Raw genomic sequence first — 26,800 nt, forward strand, 5'->3', positions numbered from 1 at the left:
AGGAAAAAATGGAATATTCTGTAAATGGTGAGAAAATACAAAAAACTAGGGCACAAAGGGACTTAGGAGTCCTTGTGCAGGATTCCCTAAAGGTTAATTTGCAGGTTGAGTCTGAGGTGAGAAAGGCAAATATAATGTTAGTAGCATGGGCTTTGGAGGAACGGGAGTCAGAGTAGGAGGGCTTTGGCTCAACAGGGCTTCGGCGAGCCAAGCTTCTTGTGAGGAATAGGAAGTATGTCTGTAAGACTGGTGTTTTGTACTGGGTGTTGGATGTGGGATGTCGGAAGACTCCCAGCCTCCCGGATCGGCATATCTGTGCCAGGTGCGTCGAGCTGCAGCTCTTTAGGGACCACGTTAGGGAACCGGAAATGCAGTTCGATGATCTTCGTCTGGTCAGGGAAAGGGAGGAGGTGATAGAGAGGAGATATAGGCAAGTAGTCACACCGGGGCCTCAGGAGACAGATAAGTTGGTAAAAGTCAGGAGAGGGATGAAAATAAGGGAGACTGGATAGCTGTGCATGTTTTCCAAAGAGCAATGAATAAGTTGGGGCTTAATCGAGGTATGCACAATTAGAAGCAGCATAGATAGGATATGCATAAGAAACCTTGCCCCAGAGTAGAGGTGTTTTAAGAATTGTGGTGAAGAGTTTCAAAAAAAAGGAAAGAGGATCTGAGGGAGACTTTTTTCATCCAGATAGTGTTCAGAGTCTCAAATGAGTTGCTTGAGATGGTGTTTGGAAATAGGTACTATCCCAACATCTAAGAAACATCTGGACGAGTACATGAATTGCTAAGGTATTCAAAACTAAAGACCAAGTGCTGGTAAATGGGATTAGTGTTGATAGGTACTTGATGATTAGACAGACATAGTAGACTCTTATGGTTGAATCCTTCATTAAAAGCATCTCATTCACAACCTGGCAAAGAAAGAGAGGGAAGACTGCTGGTAAGGATGCTAAAATATATCTTTGTTATCAGGCTATTGTGGTTTAAAAGTTGGAAGTGTATAAGAGCTGTTGACAGGTGTGATCATGTGTTGAGTATATGAATATTAACTTATGGTGTTAATTGCGAAAGATTGTTATAGGCAAGTTATTAACTTGTGCTGATTGAAACAGTTTGAATGAAGTTGACAGATGTTTTCAAATTTACAATAATCATCACCTAGAGATTATGAAACTTTATTTTTTAGATGTGATTTAGTGAGCTAAATGAAGTACTCTATGCTGCAAACTGATTTTCGATATTGTAACTTTAGAGTCCAAGACCACCCATCCTGCAGGATATTACCTTTTGTTTTATTTCATTAATGTATAAAGATTCTGAATATATTGTGAAATATAAAACAAGCTTGGAAGTGCTAACAAAACCTACTTAAAATAGATTTTTGGCAGTTAAATTTCCTTTCATCTCAAGATTAGGTTTTTTGACATATGAAGCAGAATCCACTAAAAAATCCTTCACTTCAAAATCCTTCACTTATCCATTAAGTTTTTCCACTTGACAGATCTTTTGTGGTAAGGGTTGCTAGTGGCTGACGGACTACTTTTTTATATTTTAAAACATCTTCAAGGAGTCCTCATATTTTCAATTGATTCTTCCTGATACTTTTGCAATACACATGTCATTTTGAGTTCCTTAATCTTTGCAAAGACTTTCTGTCATCATTTCATTTTGGTACATTCTTAGCAACTTACCTAAAAGATTTCCCATGTGTCCTTAATCATATGATGGAAAATATTTCTAGGGTAGAACTTCAGAGTGTAAGCAGACTTCAGATAATTGAAGACTTAAGCATAAGAGCAAAGAACATAAGAAATAGGAGCAGGAGTCGGCCATCTGGCCCATCGAGCCTGCTCCGTCATTCAATAAGATCATGGCTGATCTGGCCATAGACTCATCTCCACCTACCTGCCTTTTCCCCATAACCCTTAATTCCCCTGCTATGCAAAAATTCCTCAACAATGTAATGCTATGGCTGGAGTACAAATCAACCAAAAAATGTAGTAAAATGGTTAATAGGTCCTATTCCCCAGAAGATAGCTTCATTATTTGCATCTGAAGTAATAATCTTCCTCATCCTTGTCTTCATTTCTTACAAACTTTCCTTCTCATAACCTTCCTTATTCTCCCTACCTGCAATGTGCCCCCTTTTATTTTAAAATCAACTCAGTCCTCCTTTACTGTTTTCATCTTGTGTGTACCCCTCCATCCTGGTCAATTTAAAACCACCACTCTGCTTTCTAACACCGCTTCACCTGAATTCTGGTCATGACCCTGACTCAATGCAACATTATTCAGCACAGGGGTTGCCTAGGTAACAATAGCATTAGCATTAGGAAGTATAGCATTCGCAGAATTTCACTAAGTTTACATTCTGTTGCTGTGGCTCTACAACTTAGCAGTCTATTAGTCAGTGGCTTTATTATTAAGATAATAGAATACTATTAGTCTCATGTCTGCTTCTTCCTAAAATTCTGCATAAATTTGACAACTGTTTGCCCAGTTGCACAATCAGTCAATTTTTGATCCTTAACTGTGGAAGGCTAGTTTGATTATGTATTTTACACAATATGTAATTTCCCAGATACCCAATCTGAACAGCATGAAAATTAATGAATGTAACATCTGTTACCAGAGCTCTGTTCCATCCATTGCCACTCTGAAGATGAGAAACCGTATAATCAGTGCTTTCTTACCCTTATTAGATAGCAGGGCTGTGATCCACTAACTTAAAAAAAAGACAACTTTCTTGCTATTTCTTCCCAAAAGTACAGAGATATTAAATGTCAGTTTGTGGTCTTCAGCCTATCCACTTAAAGTTTCAATGTGTTGTGCATTCTCACATGGTCTTCTGCGCACTACTGTTGTAACACATGATTATTTGTGTTATGGTCGCCTTCCGGTCAGCTTGAAGCAGTGGCCATTCTCCTCTCACCTCTCTCATTAACAATGTGTTTTTGACCACAGAACTGATGCTCATTGATGTTTTTGTTTATCGTACTTTTCTCTGTAAACTCTAGAGACTATTGTGCATGGAAATCCCAGGAGATCAGCAGTTTCTGAGATACTCAAACTACCTTGTCTGGCAACAAAAATCATTCTACGTTCAAAGTCACTAAGTTCACATTTCTTCCCATTCTGATGTTTGGTCAGAATGACGACTGAACTTCTTGACCGTGTCTGTATGCTTTTATGCATTGAATTGCTGCCACATGATTGGCTAATTAGATATTTGCATTAACAAGCAGATGTACATTTGCACCTCATAAATTGGCCACTGAATGTACTGTCAGTGACATGCAGGACTTTGACCCAAATTCAGGCTACATCCACACTAGACCGGATAATTTTGAAAGTGCTGGTTTTGTGTAAAAACAATAGGCGTCCACACTATGCGTTTTTGAAAATATACCTATCCACGTTGAAACGGAGATTTCGGCAAACCTTCTCCTACTGGGCATGCACAGGACACATCTACCGAAAACAAGCGAAATGTTTGGTGTCGAATCTCACCGTAAAAATGCAGGTTTGTGTAGTGACGGACTAGAAAAACTTGAAACGATGGACAGCTGTTGGCTCTCGCACAGGAGAACTTAAAATTAAAAAAAAAAATACTGGAGCGTACGGAGGCAACTGACAGGGAATTCACAGACTGTATGACCCAGCTGATGACGAACATTGAAAAACTGACTAACTCTGTTGCATTAATAAAGCACCTTGTTAAATGTGTAAAACATGTCTGCATCAGTGTTAGCTTGTATTTCCATACAATGTTACATTAGGCTGTTACACATCTATTGTCAGAGAAGTACTTGCATAATAGGTAAACCACCTTCATATGAGCAAGGGCAGAAAACAGGGCAATGTGAGTATACTTATTTATTCAGTAAGTTATGTGTCAAAGTATTTGTTGAGTACATTTCTAACTCTTCTGGCTTCAGTCTCGTTGCCGTCTGTTCTGAAATTGTTAGGTTGCGTTCAAGAAAACAGTGAAATGGCGCGCTGCCGTCTGACAGCATTTTCAAAAGTCTCCGGTTACCCCATTCACACTAATCTGCCCGAGCAGCATTTTCAAAAACACCCACCCTGGAAAGCATTTCTGAAAATCTCCGGTTTCAGGGGACGAAAACGCCGTTTTAGTGTGGACGGAGGGTAAATTTGAAGAGAAAAAGCTTCAGTTATGGATTTATCCGGCGTAGTGTGGACGTAGCCTCAAAGGCAGGGTACATTTTCAAATTAGCATTTGCAACAGTGTGTTGTGATGGGAATGTATAGCTCGAGCTGATTTGTGAATAGCAGAATCTCAGCACAATTTCCAGCCTGTTAGACTTTGCAAGTTACCCTGATCTCTGCCTCAATTCCAGATATTCGCCTTTTAGAAAAGGCCTTAAATGGAAACATGAATTGAAGTTGGGTCAGCATTTGTACCAGTTTGTATTTGTGGGATGTGCACCTGAACCTGAATTGATAGAACTGAGTGACAGCACGAGCTAAATGAAATTCAATTCTCACTATTATGGGAAATAATGAAAAAGGGATATTGATTGAACACAAGTCATTTTCTGTGAACTGTGATTTGTAGGAAGTTATGTGTGGACCAAGAATAAAGCTGTTTTGTATAAAATTACCAGTTATACTGACAAAGCTCATGGCTAACAGCATCTATGGGATATGGTACAGAAGCAACTGGTTGGCCAATCTTTTTCCTGCTGTTTTATGTGCCCCTCAAACCTTCTCTCATTCCTTCCTTGCATCTATTCCTCTGCTTCCTCTCCCTCACATGCTTGTCCATTCTCCTCTTAAATACACCCATACGATTTACAACAGCTTTACTTCAGCAACTCCATTTGGTAGTAAGTTCTACATTCTCACCACTCTTCAGGTAAAGGCATTTCTTTGAATTCCTCACTGAATTTCTTGGTGATTGTCATTTATTAATGGCCTCTTCTGATGTTCACCAAAATTAGAAACATTCTCCCTGCTTCTGGCTGTGGTTCCCTCCTGTTTTAAGAAGACCGCTATCAATCCGATACCCAAGGGAAACAAGATAGTGTGCCTTAACGACTGCCGCCCAGTGCCTCTGACATCTCCCATCATGAAGTGCTTTGACAGGCTGGTTATAATATACATCAACTCAGCCTTCCAGACAGACTTAACCCACTGTAATTTGCCTAGCACTAAAACAGGTCTATGGTGGATGCACTCCCCCAGGTCCTACACTCATCTCTGGAGCATCTGGGCATAAAGACACCTACGTCAGACTGTTGTTTATTGACTACAGCTCTGCATTCAGTACTGTAATTCCAACCTCATGCCTGCTTCTGCAACTGGATTCTTGACTTCTTGACCAAAAGACTACAATTAGTAAGGATAGGCAGCAGCACATCTGCCATGGATATTCTAAACACTGGTGCTCCACAAGGTTGCGTCCTCAGCTCCCTACTCTACACTCATGACTGCAAGGTCAGATTCTGCTCTAACTCCATCTACTGTTTTGCAGATGATATCACCACAGTGGACCATATCTCATATCAGGATGAGTTGGAGTATAGGAAGGAGATACCGAGCTTATTGACATGGTGTCAGAACAATGACTTTTCCCACAATGTCAATGAAACAAAAGAACTGGTCATTGACTTCAGGTAGGGGGCAGTGCAGATGTTTCTGGCATTGAGTTTGAGAGCTTCTGATTCCAAGGAGTGAATATCACCAATAGCACCAGTAACCTTCACTGGTCCAACTATACTACTCACTGCCTCAGTAAAGCAGCCAGCAGAATTGAAGACCTCACACACTCCGGACACTCTCTCCTCTCCTTTCAGGGAGAAGATACAAAAGCCTGAAAGCATGTACCACCAGGCTCAAGGAGAGTCCACTGTTATCAGACTCTTAAATGGAATTCTTGTACAATGTGATGGACTCTCACAATCTACCTCGTTGTGATCTTGCACTTTTATCATTTACCTGTACTGCACCGTTTTGTAAGTTTTTACACTTCATTCTGCATTATTATTGTTTAACCTTATTGTAGCTCAAAGCACTGTGCAGTGATTCGATCTGGATTAATGGTATGCAAAACAAGCTTTTCACTGTCTTGGCTCATGATCATACTAAACTAATTCCAATTCGGCATGCATTCGCTGGAGTTTAAGAGAATAAAGAGATCTCATTTAGAAAGTACAAGCTTCTAAGAGACTAAATTTGGAGAGGATGTCTTTGCTGGCTGAGAAGATCCAGAGTGATCAAGATTTGGGAGTAAGACATTTAGGACTGAAATGAGGAGAAATTCCTCCACTTGATTATGGAAGTCATGTGGCTACGTAAAGAATAAAAACAGAATCAGTCTTCAAAAGAGAACTAGAGAGGATCTTGAAATAATATAACTTACAGGACTGATGATAAATCAGCCTGAATAAATTGTTTGCAGAGAGTTGGCATGGAGTCAATGGACTGAAAAATCTCCTGTGTTTATAGTTATTTTGTAACTGCAGCTATAGTGAATGAGTCATATGCAGCTTTTAAATTTAGATTAATAAAACCATAGATATCGTATTCAAGTCTTGTGATAAAATAGATGATGGTAAATTAGTTTATTATTCTTACATGTTCTGAAGTACAATTAAAAACTTTGTTTTGAATGCACTCCATACTACTTCATATTTGTGCATTGAGGTAGTAAAAGGGATAACAATAACAGAAAGTAAAGTGTTACAGGAAAAGTGTAAGGCCATAACGTGGGAGGTTGGTTGTGAGGTCATGAGTCCATTCTTATTGAGTAGTCTTATAAGGACAAATTAACCTACCAAGCAGTACATCTTTAAACTGTGGGAGGAAACTGGAGCACTCAGGAAACCCTCACAGTTATAGGGCGAACATCCAAACTCCTTACGGTCAGTGGCACGAATTAAGCCTGAGTTGTCTGTACTACAAAGCGTTGTAATAACCACTTTTGCTACTGTGCCACCCTCATTGGTATGCAGGAGACTGAGAGGTGACTTGATAGAAGTGTATATGATGATAAGATGCATAGGTAGAGTGAACGGTGAGCAACTTTTTCCCAGGGAAGAAGAGGCTAAAATGCAAGTGCATAAATTTAAGGTGATTGGAGAAAAGTATAGGTAGGTTATTGGAGTGGTGGGTAGGTGTAATGCGCTGCCTAGGCTGGTGGCAGAGTTATTTACATTGAGGGCATTTTAGAGACCAGTAGATAGGCACAAGGACGAAAGAAAAATGGAGGGCAATATGGTAGGGAAGGATCAGATTGATTTTAGAGCAGGTTAAATGCTTGGCACTATGTTGTGGCCTGAATAGTCTGTACTGTACTGTTATGTTCCACACTGATCAAGGATTATATGTTTACCCAATAAAAATTTAGAATTGATATTCAGCTTTCTTTCACACATGATGATATTCACTTTGCTTTTCAGATAAAATAGTTGAAATGAAGATGCTATAATTGTTTAAGAAATGGTGGAATGAGGTCTGCAGTTGCATTTACGTTTTTTTAGAATGATTAAATTAATGTCATCTATAATTTTCCTCTTTCTTGTAATCGGCTTGTGAGTCCACTGAAAATACTTCCAGTCTTGATTCATAACTTCAGACTCCTTTACTAAATTATGCCATACATTCCTCCGTTCGAATGAAAGCATTCCCTACTTTTGAGGTTTTCATATTTTTAATTCCAAATGTTAATGGGATTTCATGATAGATGTGATAAATAATGAATATGTTCAGGAAGGGAATATTCATTTAAAGGTAAATGCTTCTATTATTGATATTCTTACAGCTCTATGCGGTAAAATCAGTGCTATATTCTCTTTCAAGTGCAGTGGAAAGCCACTGAAAACATTCAGCGGTTGCATTTTAATAGTGTTATCACATCAATAGTGATGGGAATCATTAGTTCAGCAATAATTTATAGAACAAACACTAAATCTTTTTCTTTTTATTTCTCCTTACATTGCTGTTGAAAATATGGCGTAGAAAGTGCTCCAGCAATTATTCAACTCCACCCATTTCTGTCCATTTTGCATGATCAGATGGGAATTGAACTACCACTAAGCACCTGCTGCAATTATGTCTGATTCCAATATCAATTTTTGGAAAATCAGGCCACAATAAATGCTAAGTTTTGCTTTTGCATACTATTTAAATTAATATGTCCAGATTAGAGCAAGGTTTGTATGACTGACCATGTGACATCTTTTATAGATTGCAGGGAATCTGAATTCTATGCAGGTAGAGCATTACATGAATATCTTTCGATTCATTTGCCGCACAAAAAGAAAGCAGGTTATTATAAAACTAAGGGAATCTATTAGCCATCAGCAAGTTGACTTGTTTATAAATTGATATATTAATAAATAGATGCTCTAGCTGTTCTTCATTACACTTGGAAACATGAAAACAATATTTCCACATAAATCATAACAAACAAGTCATTTATCCTAAATTATTTTATTGAATATTCTTTTGCAAGTGAAGGATGCTTGTATGCCCTTGAATACCGCATTGTCTTCATTTTTCACCACATAGTAGATATCTGGATTTTTATGTAATTCATTATTTAATTGTTCGTGCGATAAGACCATACTTGTAATGCACCCAGCACATTAAACTTCTTGGTTGTCTTGTTAATAAATTGGTGGAGTCTGCCCAGCAGCTAGACTCGAGTAGCATAAGAAAAACTGATCAAACAGAATTTTTAAAAAATGTAAATGCTGGAAAAACAAAGTCAGTTAGCATCTGTGGAAGGGAAAACAGTTAAGAGTCATAGAGGGCTACAGCACAGAAATAGGCCCATCTACTGTACCCCTTTCAGAATTATTATTCTGTACCTTGGAGCAAATGAGGTGAAGATTCCCTCACCTGACTGTTTTGCACAAGGGACCCTTCATCAGAATTGAGAAAGAAGAATACACACTCAATGGCTAACTTTATTAGGTATGCCTGTATACCTGCTCGTTAATACACATTTCTGATCAGCCAATCGTGTGGCAACAGCTCACTGCATAAACGCATGCAGACATGGCATGGTTCAATTATTGTTCAGGCCAGATGATCTAAAGGTTACTGGTGCCAGACGAGATGGCTTGAATATCTCAGAAACTGCTGATCTCCTGGAGTTTTCACACATGACGGTCTCTAAAGTTTACAGACAATGGTACAAAAACTAAAAACATCCAGTGAGCGACAAGTGCTGTGGCCAAAACACCTTGTTTATGTGTGAGGTCAGAGGAGAATAGCAGACTGGTTCAAGCTAACAGAAAGGTGACGAACTCAAATGAACATGTGTTACAACGGTGGTGGTCAAAAGATCATCTCTGAATGCAGAACATGTTGAATCTTTAAATGGATAGGTTACAGCAATAGAAGAGCAACATTGGGTTCCATTTCTCAACACTAGGTGTATGTTGGTCTGTTTAACAGCAGAAGATGCTTGGAGCAAAGTTCTCTGATAGAGTGAAGCTATTTGGTAGGTGAGATCAGATTAATCTGCTGTGGCTATGCAATTTATTGCTGATGAGGTTCTGGCTTATCTTATTGTCACACTATATCCAGTAGGAAAAGCAAAAAAGTGGCGGGCAGAAATAATTCTTAAATAAAAAAGAAGTTAGTGTGTGTTGTCCAGACATAATATCAAATTCCTGAACTTTAGATAAAATGCTCCATCTTCCTCTGAGAACAATTTCTGACTGTCCTCATTTTTTTCCTTGTTATAGGACCTCCCACTGTTTTTGCTTGAGCTTGCTGAGTGTTTTCAATTTTATGTTTACGTTTCACATCTCACTTTCAGAATGTTGCTTTTGTTAGTGGCAATACCAGAAATCAGAGTTTCAGTTATGGCACTCTGACATTATGTGTCCTACCGCTGTGCAATTTGAAATATCAGTTGAAATTGACTTTGCATTGTAATTGAATTTGCTTGTATTTGAGGAGTTGATCATAGCTTAAATGTAAAATCGGGGCCTCCAGTTGTATAAATTCCTATACAAGATTGGAATAAAACTTTACCAAGAGCAATGCTTCATTTTGGCGTTGATGTCGAATGCAACATCTCTTCCACTGGATGACCTCCTAGCCCTACGAGTCAAAGACTTCTCTCCTTCTCCAAATTAATGCAAACCTTTCATAACATTGAACCCTGTGAATGTGAAGTAAGATAATATGCAGTTAATTTAATGCTATGTGGATGTTGAAATGGTTAAAATATTGTGTAAATTTTATATCCTGCACTACATCAAATGAATGTAAAAATTGTCCAATGTTATCCAATTTTTTTTCCACTCAGTTTCTGTCTCCAATATACTCATATGTAATGCTGACTATAAATGTAGACAGAAATTAGTTCAGTCCTTGTAACATATCAGGTACTTAGTCCCCTCCAACCTACCATTTTTTTATAATCAGCCCTGGCATTGAGGATTTTGCTGGTGTTGTTGAACTGTGTCAAGCATAATCAACTTTTATCTGCATCCTCTTGCCCTCCCCCCAAAAAAAAAGCAGTCCACAGGTCACCCCTGTGCTACAGCTAATGGAAGTTCACACCTACAGAATTCAGGAATAAGATTTGCACTTGTGAAACTTGTCTGTGGGGGAAAGAAATCAATAAACCCAATTTTTATGCACTCTTGTTTCTTGACTCGACTCATGCTGGCGATGTGCTTCGCATTTCAGAATGACAAAATAATGGACTCTTCTAGGACTGCAACTCCGCAGAATGTGGGGTCACCTACAGATATAATTAACAATGATGATTTGACTTTCCAATAACATGCCATCATAATAAAAATGATAGGAGATATCCTCATTTTTTATTTTACCAGCTTGATTGGTTAAATATAAGAACATTTTACTTTCAGCTATTTGTTAGTGCACATGTATATTTTTAAAAAGTAATAAATGCTCATATATTACTAATAGCATGTAATTTTTTTGACGTGAACTATCTTTCTTAATTTACAGAGTAACAGAAATAAGAATGTTATTTTTTTCTTTGGCATTAATACTCTTGACAACCCAGTTTATTGGTACAAGCAATGCATTGAGTGTGGAGGACATGAAAGGTCGTTTTTACTTTCAATAGATGTGTTGAACATATGATAACACATTGCAGCCATTGAGAGTTTGGACATACTGTATTCTAAGTATGTTGTTAACATTGTTTCTTGCAGTATGGCAAAAGTAAACTTTCTCTTCAAGCCACTGCCTTACCAAAATAAGCAGTCCTGTGGTGTTTAGGCAAGTTAAATAACCTCTTATAAATCTTGCATTTAGGAATTATGTGATTTGTTTTCAAGATTATGCTAGCATTCCTTGAATGCAAAAGAATGAGAACACCAAAAAATTAATAGTATCCTTGTACTTAATTGCACTGGTAAATTATTTTGAGATACACAAATGAAATAGGAGCAGGAGTAGCCATCTGGGCCATTGAGTCTGATCTGCCATTCGATAAGATCATGGCTGATCAGGCCATGGACTCATCTCCACCTATCTGTTCTTCCCCATAACCCTAATTCCCCTACTATGCAAAAATGCAGTAAAGGTTTCTCTGTGAATGAACCATATGTTTATTCAGTTAGCTAATACTGAAATATTCAGTTAAGGTTTTTTCCGAGGAACTTAAAGCAACGCACAAAATGCTGGAGGAACTCAGCAGGTCATGCAGATTCTATGGAGACAAATGGGCAGTTAATGTTTGTCTTGATCAGGGGAAAATATCCATAATGATCTTTAATGTTTTTGCAGTAGCCTCTAATATGTTAAAGAGCATTATGGGTTTCTCATTAACAGTAATATTTTCAGTCAGTAATGTCAGATTATCATCTTAATAGTTGCAAAGTAACTATACATATTGTGTGGTTTCATTTCCAGATATTTAGTGAATATAGTCTCAAATTATCCATTGTCAATTACAACAATGGCAAAAGAAAATCTTAAAACAAAAAGCAGTTTTCTGTAAAAAAAAAATCTATGAAATAAAATTAGCTTTAAACTCTGAAAGAACAGTTAATATAATTAATATTGTTCTGACATATCCCTTTAATAATGAACACTAGATTTGTTGTATATTTTCAAATATATGGATGATTGAGACCGATGTTCTTTTCCCTAGGGGTGCTACATCAGTGGTGTTTCAGTGCAGACAGAAAGGCACTGAGAAGTCTTATGCTGTGAAAATGCTGAAGAAAACAGTAAGTTTGCTGTCTTTAGACAAGGGTTGATACACGTGTGTTGAGTTAATAGAGCTGGTCTTACTTGTGTGAAACATAAGCAAGTACAAAACAAAATGGGCAAAACTAAATTAGGATAAGGATATCATTATTACACAATCAAATGATAAAATCTTCTCAGTGGTATGCTGACGTGCTGTGGTATCAAATTCATTTTCTATTCTCAAATTGTTTTGAATTATCAATCCATATATATTTAGGTCCAATTGTATGAATACTGACACTTTCTAAGTACATTTATGGTAAGCAAAGGAAATGTCAGTGAGAATTTTTAAATAATGGAGATTCATGGTTAAGTGACAGCTGCATAGACTAAATTTCCAGTAATAAAGTAAAGTATGGATAAATTTCATAACTGAACAGGATCCAGCAGGATCTGAAATCTGAACTCTGCACGATCCAGTGCCTGGGTGATATTGTGGAGTTACTGTTCTCTTTTCTATTTGTATCTCAAGTTTCAGGAATTGGCCCTCACCACTCTTTGGATGAAGAAGCTTCTTCTGAATTCCCTATTGTATTTTTATTTTATTTTGTTTAGTGATACACAGTGTAGACGACCCTTCTGGCCCTTTGATCCACCCCACATCCACACCACCCCTGATAAGCCAAATTAACCCTAACCTACAACTGGACAATTTACAATAACCAATTAACCTTCCCAGAATGTCTTTGGACTGGGAGAAGAAACCAGAGCAGCTGGGGAAAATGCACGCATTCCACGGGAAGGATGTATAGACTCCTTATAGACAGCGCTGGAATTGAATTCCAAACTCCAGAATGCCCTGAGCTGCATAGCGTCACACTAACTATTATGCTACCAGGGAGCCTATTGGCTCTAATGGGATGCTACCTAGCTATACTCTTCTAAACAAGTGGAAGCATTCTGTCTGTGTTTACTCTGTAGAGTGTGACCTGCCGAGTTCCTCTGGCATTTTGTGTGTGGTGCCTCCATGATATAAGTTTTTTCTCTGGTTATTTTCTTTAGTAGAGATTTGATTGTTTTCTATGATCAGTGTTAAGCACACAGGTCTATAATTCCCAAACCATGTTCCATGCTACAAAAATATTATTTACTTAACATTCATTCCCTATTCTCAATGCATTTATTTCATTACTCATATCATCTGATGTCTTGTGCACTTGTTGTATCACTCAGTAAAACAAAGTGGAATAGTGAATTAATATTTCTGGTACTTTCTTTCATAGCTTGCTTAGTGTTGTATTTGAATGGAATAAAATCCCTCACTGTTTAATTATAGAACTGTATTTAAAATACCAGTTTTTGATTTATTTCAACTGCTTTGAAGTATCCACTATTGTAAACTTGAAGAGACACTCAAAATGCAGGAAGTACTCAGTGGGTCAGGCTGTATCTATAGAAAGAAATGGGCAATCGATGCGTTGGGTCAAGCATTGGGTGAAGTCAACATAAATATTGACTGTCCTTTTCTCTCCAAATGTGCTGTCTGACTTGCTGAGTTCCTCCAGCACTTTGTTCCTCCAGGTTCCAGCAACAGCTGCCTCTTGTGTCTATGCCATAAGAAATACAATCCAGAACAGGTGAACAAGAATTTTGACTTACGTAATGGCAATGTTCTGAACTCAAAGATCTTAAACCTATCCGACATACAGTAGATAGCTATGGATACCCTCACTAAATGGAGGCTATACTGTAGCTATCTACACGTGGAAAAACTAGATCACTTCCCTGCTTATCCTCCTTGACGAATTTAGCTGCCAATAACCACTATTTGAGCAGTGGTCCTCCCTCACTAGCAAGGAGGATAAACTTCCAGCTAGTAAAGTTGTTTAAACAGTTCATTTATTTTATGTGATACATATTTAAATTTAGATAAAATTCTTCAAACACATTTAAAACTCAAAGGATTTCTATCTTATATAAAATGTCCAAATTACAAGTGATTTCTAAAGCACAAATGATTTCTGGAACACAGGCACGATGTCTATAAGCTAAAAAGAGGTGGTCTGTCGCAGAAATCAAAAGCAGAGGGATGTTTTCTGGTCACCTCAGCTTTCAATCATTATCTTATCACTCCTTGACCATCCTAACAATTGCTCTTACATTTATACTGTTTTTTGCCACTCGATGACTTCACACAGATGGTTGGGAACCCCTGTTTTAGACCTTTTTTATGCTATGGAGCCTTATCATTAACCAAAAGCGTTGTGGACCCCAGGTTATGAATTCCTGGTCTAAAAGCTTCTGGCGATAGAGATCCCAAATATCCACAATTAATGCTGCAAGGGCTGACTCTTTGACTTCACAAATTCCCCAAATATTGTTAAATCAGCTTTTGATACACTAAGTGATAGTATTAGTTTGGTTTGCAAGCTTCCCTGAACTAAATAACTTAGCCAGTGTTGCCTGGCGTGATGCAGGCCAAATTAACATAACCCCATTGTGTTAAACTGCATCTCTTGAGTTCAAGAGATGCATCCTGTGCTCTATAGGTAGTACTATTTCTTTGCAAATCTGTCCTTTTAACTTCAGATTGATTATTGCTTGCAATTTGCATTAAGAACCAAAGACTGGTTCTTGTTTATGACAAGAAGCTGAGTAAGGAATATTGGTTGGAATTTTAACTTACTCAAAAACATCTCTTTGATCCCTGGAAGTGGCAGCTGCTTTGTTAGAAAGCTGAGCTTGGCGAAAAGCACCCCCTCTGCAAGCCGGATCTGGACAGTGAATATCCATCACATTTAGAAAAGAAGTTTGAACGGTTAATAATTACATTCTCATTTCTCAAAGCTTAGTTGTATTTTACATTATACTTTTTCACAGATAGATAAAAAGATAGTTCGAACTGAAATAGGAATTCTACTTCGACTCTCCCATCCCAATATTGTAAGTATGATTTACTATATTCAGCATAAATATTTAACATTCTCATTAATACTATTTTCCAATATTTTTGCATAATGTGCTTAAAAGAGTGTATTTATGTAAAGACTTCCCCATTTTATGCTGTTATAAAGCAAGATACAACCAAAATAAAAAGCTTGTAATATAAGAGTTGTGACTACAAGTTAACACACAGCCAGGTCAGTTAATTGGGTATTCACTAATAAATTTGTTTTTAATAATGCTTATTTATTAATTTATCATTATTAATTTAAAGTGTCAATAATAAGTATTCCATACTTTGAAATGCTTTGATTTAAGTTGACTACCCAGCTAAACATAATCTTCTTCTGTGTCATTTTGATATGAACCTGCATTTAAAAGCATTAGCACTTACCATTCTAAGTAGATAAACAAGGACAAATTGTTTTCATCAGTATGTTCTCTGATATTTCCTTTTGAAAAAGGAAATGATTTTGTCAGACTTTTGATCATCAACAAAACGTCTTTCCTTGATAACAAGGGAATGTAAAGTATATGTAATCCAATGTGGTGTAATAATTGGTCTATTATCTATACAAATTGCTATGTTGGACCTATAATTTGTAATAGTTTTATTTTATTAGGCACTCTTAATTAAGAAAATTGATTTTTTTAGGCTTGATTGTACCTCATATTGTAAGTATGATTTGTGAGGCCTGTGCCAGGTACTAAATCACCTCTTCCTTCTCTGTGTGACGCCTATGAGGAAATTAAAGCTCAGCTGGATTGATAAGAGGCTTATGGTCAAGAATAAGGTATCAGTGACAGAATACCTCAGGTTTCCTGTGAGTTTGAGTGAATAATACCTGCTTTTCTGCTTTTTAGGAAAATCTTTACCAAATTATGCATGTCATTTCTCCCAAATCTGCTTGCCATTTTCATGATTTAGGTTCAATTGTAATTGTAACTTATGGCACTGTTAATTACGAGTTTAAATTGCATTAGAGTCTGAATAATATCGTCAGAGTTCAGCCTTTTATTATAAAGGAGCCGTCTACTAATTTTGGATGGGTGGCCTCGGAATTGCCGAAAATTGGCCATTTAAAATCATGGTGTCTCCAAATGTGCTGAAAATTGACAAGTTTCTTGGAAGTGAAGTTGAATGAATTACATTGATCAGAACATGATTTTTATTTGTTTCTTTTGTGAGTAGTGCCCTTATTTTACTCATTTCATAGAATCGTAGAGTACAGTATAGAGTGCAAAAACAGTCCTTTCGGCAGCTACTGGGTTCTATGAATCATCAAGCACTCATTTATACTAATTCTATTTTACTCTCTCCACATTTGGAATAACAGAGATTCATTGTGACAAAGCTAATCGGTGACATAATTCCATTTACTTTTCTTAACTTCATAGTAATTTGTAGCACAGGAGGAAGCCATTCAATTCATTATGTTTATGCATACCAAAAATGGAACTATTTAAACTATTCCTCACTGTTTATATCTCCCCAAGCTGTTATCAAGGTATCTTTTAAATGTGAGAAGGCTTTTGGCTCCATACCCTTTAATATAGTGAAGCTCTAAACCTACTTGTCTTTTGGTGAAAATCTTATTTCCTCACTTCCTTCCAATTCCACCAATTAACATAAGCCTGTGCCTCCTAATTATTGACCATTCTGCTGATGATTATATTGACTTTAGTTTAAAGTCATTTTTACTACATCACACATTTGATATCAACAATCAGCAAAATGATTTGGTGAGTACTCATCCTGATGGATTGTTAGGTTTTTTAAGATGATCAGCATTTGGTAATTGTTCACTAGAAAGAAGTACTTACTCAACATGCCTGTTACATCTTTGGGTACAGTATCACTCCTATCCATTTTCAAGGGAATACATTGCTCTTAACCATAATATTTCCATGTTTATTTTAACATCTCTTGTCATCTTTTTCCTCTACATTCCTTTTTGGCCTTATTATCTCTTTGGTGGTCATGAAATCTAGTTATCCTATTCTCATAGAAATAATCTCATGTGTAAAGGATTTTAGACACAACCCAAGCAAGGCCATACATCAAAAGTAGTGCCTTCTGTATTTTTAGTTCTTATACGATTAAAAACTGGGAATAAATACCGAACCCGTAACCAGTTTTGTTGATATTGTATGCCCAAAGGGCTGGGAGAATTCACAACCATGGGGACTGGATGGAACAAATAGCATGGACATACTTCAGAATACAAGAATATTTGGGAGAAGGGAACGAAAGATTTAGATGAAGAGATATGAGATATGGGCTAGTTGACCTTTTCTATACAAACCTTTTTATTGCTACAGTATGTAATCTTCAGTGTTTAGTGGAGCAAATATTAGATTAATAATGAAAGCTTTCCATGTTTTTTCTTAACAACTAACTCCTTTTACAGATTAGACTGAAAGAGATCTTTGAGACTCCATTAGAGATTAACTTAGTCCTGGAGCTGGTGACTGGAGGAGAACTATTTGACAGGTCTCTGATTTGTGTTTTTTTTAATTCAGAAGATGCAGTACGAGTTTTCTATAACTTCTGTCAATGCCAAGATTTGGCATTGTGTCATGGAAATTAGCCTTTTAAAATTTACATTCACTTTTTAAAAAAATATACATTATTTCTGTTTTTGCACATTTTTTAATCTATTCTATATACATAATTGATTTACTTGTTTATTATTATTTTTTCTCTGCTAGATTATGTATTGCATTGAACTGCTACTGCAAAGTAAACAAATTTCACATCACATGTTGGTGATAATAAACTTGATTCTGATTCATAATGATACAGATGATAGTTTTCCTATCTTAGCATGTGAATGTATACTGGGGGACCGTTTTGTTGAGCACTGCTGCCTCATCTATTGAAAATCGAATTTCCTGGTGGCCAGCAATTTTAATTCCTATCCCCATTGCTGTTTTGACATGTCAGTCCATGGCCTTTGCTATGATGAGGCCACTCTTATGGTGGAGAAGGCCTCATGTACCTCTTTATTTATGGAGATCTCCATGAGATTTTCACTTACCTGTTTCCCTGAATTCTCCAAAGTCTGCTTCCTTATTCAGGTGCTCCATCTGTAACTTATCAAATTTTTATAAATGCTAATAGATTAATGTAAAAATAGTGATTTGGATTCACTAACAGATTTTGCATTTTGTAGGATTGTTGAAAGGGGTTATTACAGTGAGAAAGATGCTGCAGACGTTGTCAGACAAATCCTGGAAGCTGTTGCTGTAAGTTTTCTTTACTGTTATTCCCTGTTGCTCTGTAAGCTTGAGCATGCTGATTTTGATTGTTTACTGTTTTATACTGCTTATTTCAAATAACAAATTAACTGCTACCCTATCAAGATGTGAAATAGAAAAGGTAGTGAACCCAGAAGGGTATGTTGGGGGGGGTTGTTTCTGCAGGGCTCACACTATTTTGTCAGCAGCCTTTGCTACAAACCTGAGGTGCAGACTCCTGTAATTGGAAAAAGTACCATTTGACCCTGAGACAAGGATCTGGAGGACCAGGACTACGTTATGTTTATTATCCCAGTAGGACTTCTGTAGTGATATAGGTTGAGACATCAGAACCTTTACACTCTCATGGCAGTGGGGCAGGTTTGAAAGCATCAGAGCCTTTTGCTTTGTTGCAAGGTGAGAGGTTCATCAGAGCTGCATTAAGTTGTGGTGGATAGTGACAAAGAACTTGAAGATATTGAGTTATGTAAGCTGAGTGGGGAGGATATCAAGTACCTTGGTTTGTCATGACTTCAGGGCTCTGTTCCTCAGAAGATTATGGAGTCAAGTCTTGGAAGGTTGGGCATGATCCTGGATTGGAAACTGGCCCAATGGTCTAGTGGCATCTGCACTGGACTTCGAGGCAAGAGGTCATGGGTTCGAATCCAGCTGCCTCCTTTCATGCTTTCCATCTATTCAGGGTTGAACATCGAGCTAGCAACTCAGCCTTGTAAAAATACAGACAAATAAAAAGAAACAGCAAAGTTGCTACCAATGCACCACAAGACATGGAGAGGAACAACAATGGTGTATTGTAGGTTCATTGGGGCGGAATTGTCATCAGGTGTGGGGAAACAGTAATTGCTATGTTGGTTGCATCTAAAAGACAAAAGGCAAAGAAGGCCTAGTAGAGGGACCCATTTTAGTGCTGAAGAAAATGGCAAATTGTACAGGAATAGTATAATCTTTTTTTTTGACATAGAAATTATACTGGGAATTTAAGGATGATTCATGGCAAAATGTTCAGTATCCAAGTAGGTGGTGAAAGCAGGTACTTTCACAACAATTCATTATCAAAATGAGTACTTGACTCACCAGGATATAGGCTGTAGCACAAGTTCTGGTAAATGGCATTACTTGATGGCCAGCATGGCCATTATGGGCTGAAGGTCTGCTTCTGAGCTGCATAATTAATTTGGACTGGGTTTTGTATAAAACTCACACGATTGAGTGACTAACTTTAAAATAATTGCATTATGCCCACTGACAGGAATGCAAAGAGGAACGGTATATAGATCAGGCACTAAGGTAATACAAAAACCGATATTTGCTTTCCACAGAAAAGTCTGTAGGTGACCTTAGTGAATATCCTCGGTGACATTGGCTGAAGCCAAATATCTCTCTTTTAAGTACTAACACTGAATTTTCTTTGTGATGAAAAACATAGACAACTTACCATATCTCAGAATTCCCTCTCGACAATGGCAGGTATCAATGATGAAATTCACTATTGTCTTCAATGTGCCAGTTCAACCTTGCCAGTTAGTGAAAAGAGTATTTCAAAATTAAGACCTGCATGGTGTCACAAAACTCACAGTCCACCAAGCACCATTGATTACTTCTGTGCTCTATGATTCTAAATAGGTGACCTACAGCAGACATCTTAAGCCATTGAGAAAAATGCCACAAATGCCATCTGCATAATATGCTCCAAATTCACTGGATGATAATTAAAACATGCCAGTATCCTCTACTAGGTATCCTGCACCACTGGGTCTCTTCCTTACTCTAAATTGAGCTGAACATTTCAGGATAACAAACTCTGAAAATAGACCCTGTATTCTGAGATCTTTTGTTGGAGAAGATTATCAGTTAAATGGAAAGAAAGGTTCAATGATGCTCTTAATCCTTTCTTGGGGAAAAAAAGTGCAACATATCCACTCACTCCTGGGATCAACTGGCACACAACCATACAAAACAGGAGAAGAGGACTTCAGAATGGTATTCAGAACCATTGGGCCATCCATCAAGAACATGTAGAAGCCTACATACTGTAAGTGGCAAAAAAAGTGCAGCACTTCAGTCATTGCTACTGCTGTATGTGGAAGAATAAACAGTTTCTTCATCAGTCCCTTTAGCTATTTCAGAACACAGAAAAATATAGAATGGAATGCTTGATCCCATAGAACTGCCTAAGAAGAGGGTATGTACAGACTGGGATGTGAGCAAAGATATAAACTAATTTATGTGATGGGATTATATTTTAAATCATTGTTTTCTTGTTTCAACCTTGCATTCTAAAGAATCATAAAAATCAGATTTTTTTTCTTGTTCTAGGTCTCATTTACGAGACATACCTTTTATGTTATGCCAGCCTTATTAAAATGGGTTGACACGTGTCAAAAACTTCATTAGGCACATTATATCCTTGATAGGGTTATCAAGAAAATAAGGAAGATCAATAGACCTCTAGACTCTAGAGATTCCACCCTTGGGTACGAAAACATGCTGATGAAATTGCAGATATTTGTTTAACTTGGCCCTGTTTTTGAAGCAGCTGGGTGGCAGTGTGAAATATGAGGAGGATGTTAGGAGAATGCAGGGTGACTTGGACAAGTTGGGTGAGTGGGCAGATGCAGTTTAATGTGGATAAATGTGAGGTGGCTCTTGCCACTTTGGTGGCAAGAACAGGAAGGCAGATTACTATCTGAATGGTGTCGAGTTAGGAAAAGGGGAAGTACAACAAGATCTAGGTGTTCTTCTAAATCAGTCACTGTAAGTAAGCATGCAGGTACAGCAGGCAGTGAAGAAAGCTAATGGCATGTTGGCTTTCATAACAAGGGGAGATGAGTATAGGAGCAAAGGGGTCCTTCTGCAGTTATACAGGGCCCTGGTAAGCCCACACCTGGAGTATTTGGACCCAACAAAACAGAAGCAGGTAGTTCACCTAAAGATAAAGTAATTTGATGTTTGGTTCAGTAATTCAAGCGGTTTATGAGTAACAGGAGTGGGACTTCTGCATGCAACCTCAACTAATGCAGGAACTACAAATACTTAATCAGTGATTGAGGCATCACAAACTCGTCAGAAAACTTCCAATCCCATAGAACCATAGAACATTACAGTACAGAAACAGGCCTTTTGGCCCTTCTTGGCTGTGCCGAACCATTTTTCTGCCTAGTCCCACTGACCTGCACCTGGCCCATATCCCTCCATACACCTCTCATCCATGTACCTATCCAAGTTTTTCTTAAAGGTTAAAAGTGAGCCTGAATTTACCACTTCATCTGGCAGCTCATTCCACACTCCCACCACTCTCTGTGTAAAGAAGCCCCCCCAATGTTTCCTTTAAACTTTTCCCCCTTAACCCATGTTCTCTGGTTTTTTTCTCCCCTAACCTCAGTGAAAAAAGCCTGCTTGCATTCACTCTTATCTCTACGCACCATAATTTTACATACCTCTATCAAGCTCCAGGGAATAAAATCCTAACCTATTCAACCTTTCTCTGTAACTCAGTTTCTCAAGTCCCGGCAACATCCTTGTAAACCTTCTCTGCACTCTTTCAACCTTATTAATATCCTTTCTGTAATTCAGTGACCAAAACTGCACACAATACTCCAAATTTGGCCTCACCAATGCCTTATACAACCTCACCATAACGTTCCAACTCTTATGCTCAATACTTGGATTTAAAAGGCCAATGTACCAAAAGCTGTCTTTACTACCCTAACTGCCTGTGACGCCACTTTTAGGGAATTTTGTATCTGTATTCCTAGATCCCTCTGTTCTACTGCTCAGTGCCCTACCATTTGCCTTGTATGTTCTACCTTGGTTTTTCCTTCCCAAGTGCAATACCTCACACTTCTGTATTAAACTACATCTGCCATTTTTCAGCCCATTTTTTCCAGCTGGTCGAGATCCCTCTGCAAGCTTTGAAAACCTTCCTTACTGTCCAGTACACCTCCAATCTTTGTATCATCAGCAAATTTGCTGATCCAATTTACCACATTATCATCCAGATCATTGATATTGATGACAAATAACAATGGACCCAGCACTGATCCCTGTGGCGCACCACTAGTCACAGGCCTCCACTCAGAGAAGCAATCCTCCACTACCACTCTCTGGCTTCTCCCATTGAGCCAATGGCTAATCCAATTTACTACCTCACCATGTATACCTAGTGACTGAGTCTTCCTAACTAACCTCCCATGTGGGACCTTGTCAAAGGCCTTACTAAAGTCCATGTATACAACATCCACTGCCTTCCCTTCACCCACTTTCCTTGTAACCTCCTTGAAAAACTCTTAACAGATTTGTTAAACATGATCTATCACACACAAAGCCGTTTTGACTCTCCCTAATAAGTCTCTGTCTATCTAAATACTTGTAGATCCTATCTCTTAGTACTACTTCCAATAATTTACCTACTACTGACGTCAAATTTACCAGCCTGTAATTTCCCAGATTACTTTTAGAGCTAATTTTAAACAACTGAACACCATGAGCTATCCTCCAATCCTCTGGCACCTCACACATAGATATGGACATTTTAAATATATCTGCCAAGGCCCCTGCAATTTCAACACTAGTCTCCTTCAAGGTCCAAGGGAATACCCTGTCAGGTCCTGGGGATTTACCTACTCTGATTTGCCTCAAGATAGCAAGCACCTCCTCCTCTTCAATCTGTATAGGTTCTCATGATCTCAAATTCTCAATTACTTTTATTGAAAAGTATTTTACTAGCTCCCCACAATCAGGAATATTAGGCATCATCAGCTATGGTTTATGTGTAAATCTAATGCCAAGGTAGTCAGCCATCAGCTGATCTGAGCCAGTAAACATTGTGTACAGTTCTGGTCACCAAATTATACGAGAGATGTCAACAAAATAGAGAGAGTACAGAGGAGATGTACTAAAATATTACCTGGGTTTCAGCACCTAAGTTACAGAGAAAGGTTGAACAAGTTAGGTCTCTATTCATTGGAGCATAGAAGGTTGAGGGGAGACTTGATAGAGGTATTTAAAATTATGAGGGGGATAGATAGAGTTGATGTGGATAGGCTTTTTCCATTGAGAGTAGGGGAGATTCAAACAAGAGGACATGAGTTGAGAGTTAGAGGGCAAAAGTTTAGGGGTAACACGAGGGGGAACTTCTTTACTCAGAGAGTGGTAGCTGTGTGGAATGAGCTTCCAGTAGAAGTGGTAGAGGCAGGTTCGATTTTGTCATTTAAAAAAAAATTGGATAGGTATATGGACAGGAAAGGAATGGAGGGTTATGGTCTGAGTGCAGGTAGGTGGGACTAAATGAGAATAAGCATTCGGCACGGACTAGAAGGGCCGAGATGGCTTGTTTCCGTGCTCTAATTGTTATATGGTTAATCTGATGCTGTCTGTTACTAAGTTGTAAACCTATTAAAATCCCCATGTAATGATCGGTAGCAGTATAACGCAGGTGGGTTGCTTATCTTGTGATGTATTCATAAAACAAACACATAAGCAACCATTATGATTGTTATACTCTGTTGGCTTTCCCAAAAGGTTTCAGCTAAAAAAAAGCTGAGAAAAAACATGGTGGGTGTGACATATGACATGGACAACAAATAATGTGCAGAATAGACAGAATTTATGTGCAGAAATTCTTAAATTTGAAAAAAAAACATATGTATATGCTTAAATATATTAGGTAATTTAGTAGGTTATAATACTTAAGCAGTAGAGTAATTCTAGTGTACAGCATGATAGTGTCACCATTTGTTGTTTCTAATATAACTACGTGACAATGCTGACATTATTCAACATTTTGAAAACATTGAGGTTTTTAAATCTCTACTGCAACTATGATATTGAAAAATTGCACCTACTGTCATGAAAACCATATTTTGAACATATTATATTGTTTTGGTTGTACTCTATTATTAAATAAAATTCTACTAAATCTTTTTAGTCAACTTATCTGAGCCAGTGATCATTTGGGAATTAGTAAATCCGATGCCATCTGTTACTAAGCTGTAAACCTATTAAATTAAACCTTTTTTTTAGAAATCTATTTCATTCTCATGAAGTCATGTTAATTCTTTTAACTATTTAAAAATAAGCAATACTCAAGTTAAAGCAGCAAGTGTTTATTTAATACTGGAGCAGTAGTAAAGTTTAACTTTTTGTCAATGAAGAACAAATTTTGCTAGCCTTTCAAATATACAGTACATGCATGCGTTATATAGTGGCTATAAAAGGTATTCACCCCCCCCCCCCCCGGGAGGTTTTCATGTTTGCTTGTTTTACAAAATTGAATAACGGTGGACTTAATTTGGCTTTTTGGATGCTGATCAACAGAAAAAGACTCGTGTCAAAGTGAAAACAGATCTCTACAAAGTGATCTTAGTTAATTACAAATATAAAATACAAAATAATTGATTGCAAAAGTATTCACCCCCTTTAATATGACACACCAAATCATCAGTGGTGTAGCCAATTGGTTTTAGAAGTCACATAATTGGTTTTAGTTAAATAGAGATCACCGTGTGCAGTCAAGATGTCTCAACTAATTGTACTAAAAATACACCTGTATCTGGAAGGCTCAAGTGCTAGTGAGTTAGTATCCTGGCAAAAACTATATCATGAAGGCAAAAGAACACTCCAAGCAAATCTGTAAAAAAGTAATTGAAAAGCACAAGTCAAGAGATGGATACAAGAAAATTTCCAAGCCACTGAATATCCCTTGGAGTACAGTTAAGTCAATCATCAAGAAATGGGAAGAATATAGCACTGCTATAAATCTGCCTTGAGCAGGCCATCCTCAAAAACTGATCGTGCAAGAAGGGGACAAGTAAGGGAGGGCACCAAGACACTTATGACAACTCAAGAAGAGTTACAAGCTTCAATGGCTGAGATGGGAGAGACTGCACATACAACAACTGTTGCCCGGGTGTTTCACTAGTCACAGCTTTATGGGGAGTGGAAAAGAGAAAGCCATTGTTGGAAAAAAAAATCACTTGAAATCTTGGCTAGAGTTTTCCAGGAAGCATGTGGGAGACCCTGAAGTCAGCTGGAAGAAGTTTCTATGGTCGGAAAAATTGAGCTTTTTGGCCATCAAACTAAACACTGTTTGGCGTAAGCCAGACAACACACATCATCAAAAACACACCATCCTTACCATGAAGCATGGTGGCGGCTGCATCATACTGTGGGGATACTTTACTGCTGCACTCCCTGGATGGATTGTGAAGGTAGAGGGTAAAATGAATGCAGCAAAGTACAGGGAAATCCTGGAGGAAAACTGATGTAGTCTTCAAGAGAACTGTGACTTGGGAGAAGATTTGTTTTCCAGCAAGTCAATAATCCCAAGTATAAAAAAAAGGCTACACAGGAATGGCTTAAAAACAACAAAGTTTATGTCCTGGAGTGGCTTAATCCAATTGACAATTTGTGGCTAGACTTGAAAAGGGCTGTTCACTCACAACCCATGCAATCTGACAGAACTTGAGCTGTTTTTTAGTGTCCAGATCTGCAAAGCTAATAGATACCTACCCACACAGACTCAAGGCTATAATTGCTGCCAAAGCTGCATCTACTAAATATTGACTTGAAGGAGGCGAGTAATAATGCAATCAATTATTTTGTGTTTAATAATTATAATAAATTCAGACCAATTTGTAGAAATTTGTTTTCAGTTTGACAGAAAAGTCTTCTCTGTTGATCAATGTCAAAATAGCCAAATTAAATCCACTGTGATTCAATGTTGCAAGACAATAAAACATGAAAACTTCCAAAAGGGCTAAAAACTTTTTATGGGCACTGTATATCAGAAAATTGCATGCTTATTTAAATAGTAGTCCTACTTAATTTGGATGGATCAGAATCCTTTGGAAAACAAGAAGTGTTCTGAAAATTTTAATCTTATATTAGAATTATTATGCGTAAAATAATTGTGACTGTCAGGGAAGAGTTCAGGTAGTAGAGAGCACCCCTGTGGCCATCCCCCTCAGTAATCGTTACCTTGTTTTGGATGCAGTTGAGGGGGAGATACCTGACGGGACAACCATGGCGAATGGGTCTCTGGCACTGATCCTGGTTCCATCGTGCAGAAGGAAGAGAAGAAAATGAGGAATGTGGTAGTCATAGGGGATTCCATAGTGAGGGGAACAGACAGGAGGTTCTGTCAACCTGATAGAGATACCCACATGGTTTATTGCCTCCCAGGTGCCAGGGTACGGGATGTCTCAGGTCAGGTGCAGAGTGTTCTGAAGGGAGTGGGTGAGTCTTGGTACACATTGGTACCAATGACATAGGTAGAAAAAGGGAGGAGGTCCTGAAGAGAGAATTCAGGGAGTTGGGTAGGAAGCTAAAAAGCAGGACCTCCAGGGTAGTAATAGCACAACAATAGCATGATCAGGCATATTAATACATGGCTGGGAGACTGGTGTAGGGGGCAGGGCTTCGGGTTCCTGGA

The 26,800-nt window shown here is 37.9% G+C and overlaps 1 protein-coding gene across 1 annotated transcript in view; it reads left to right on the forward strand.

Annotated features, from left to right (window-relative positions):
* Positions 1-26,800, forward strand: part of camk4 (calcium/calmodulin-dependent protein kinase IV) — an 80,468-nt gene that overhangs the window by 14,646 nt on the left and 39,022 nt on the right. The window contains exons 2-5 of the mRNA XM_059969264.1: positions 12,125-12,203; positions 15,046-15,108; positions 17,520-17,602; positions 18,285-18,357. Coding sequence (XP_059825247.1) covers positions 12,125-12,203; positions 15,046-15,108; positions 17,520-17,602; positions 18,285-18,357 — 298 coding nt within the window. The remainder of the gene's footprint in view (positions 1-12,124; positions 12,204-15,045; positions 15,109-17,519; positions 17,603-18,284; positions 18,358-26,800) is intronic.

The sequence above is a fragment of the Hypanus sabinus genome, chromosome 5 (genome assembly GCF_030144855.1).
Source record: "Hypanus sabinus isolate sHypSab1 chromosome 5, sHypSab1.hap1, whole genome shotgun sequence".
Classification (NCBI taxonomy): domain Eukaryota; kingdom Metazoa; phylum Chordata; class Chondrichthyes; order Myliobatiformes; family Dasyatidae; genus Hypanus; species Hypanus sabinus.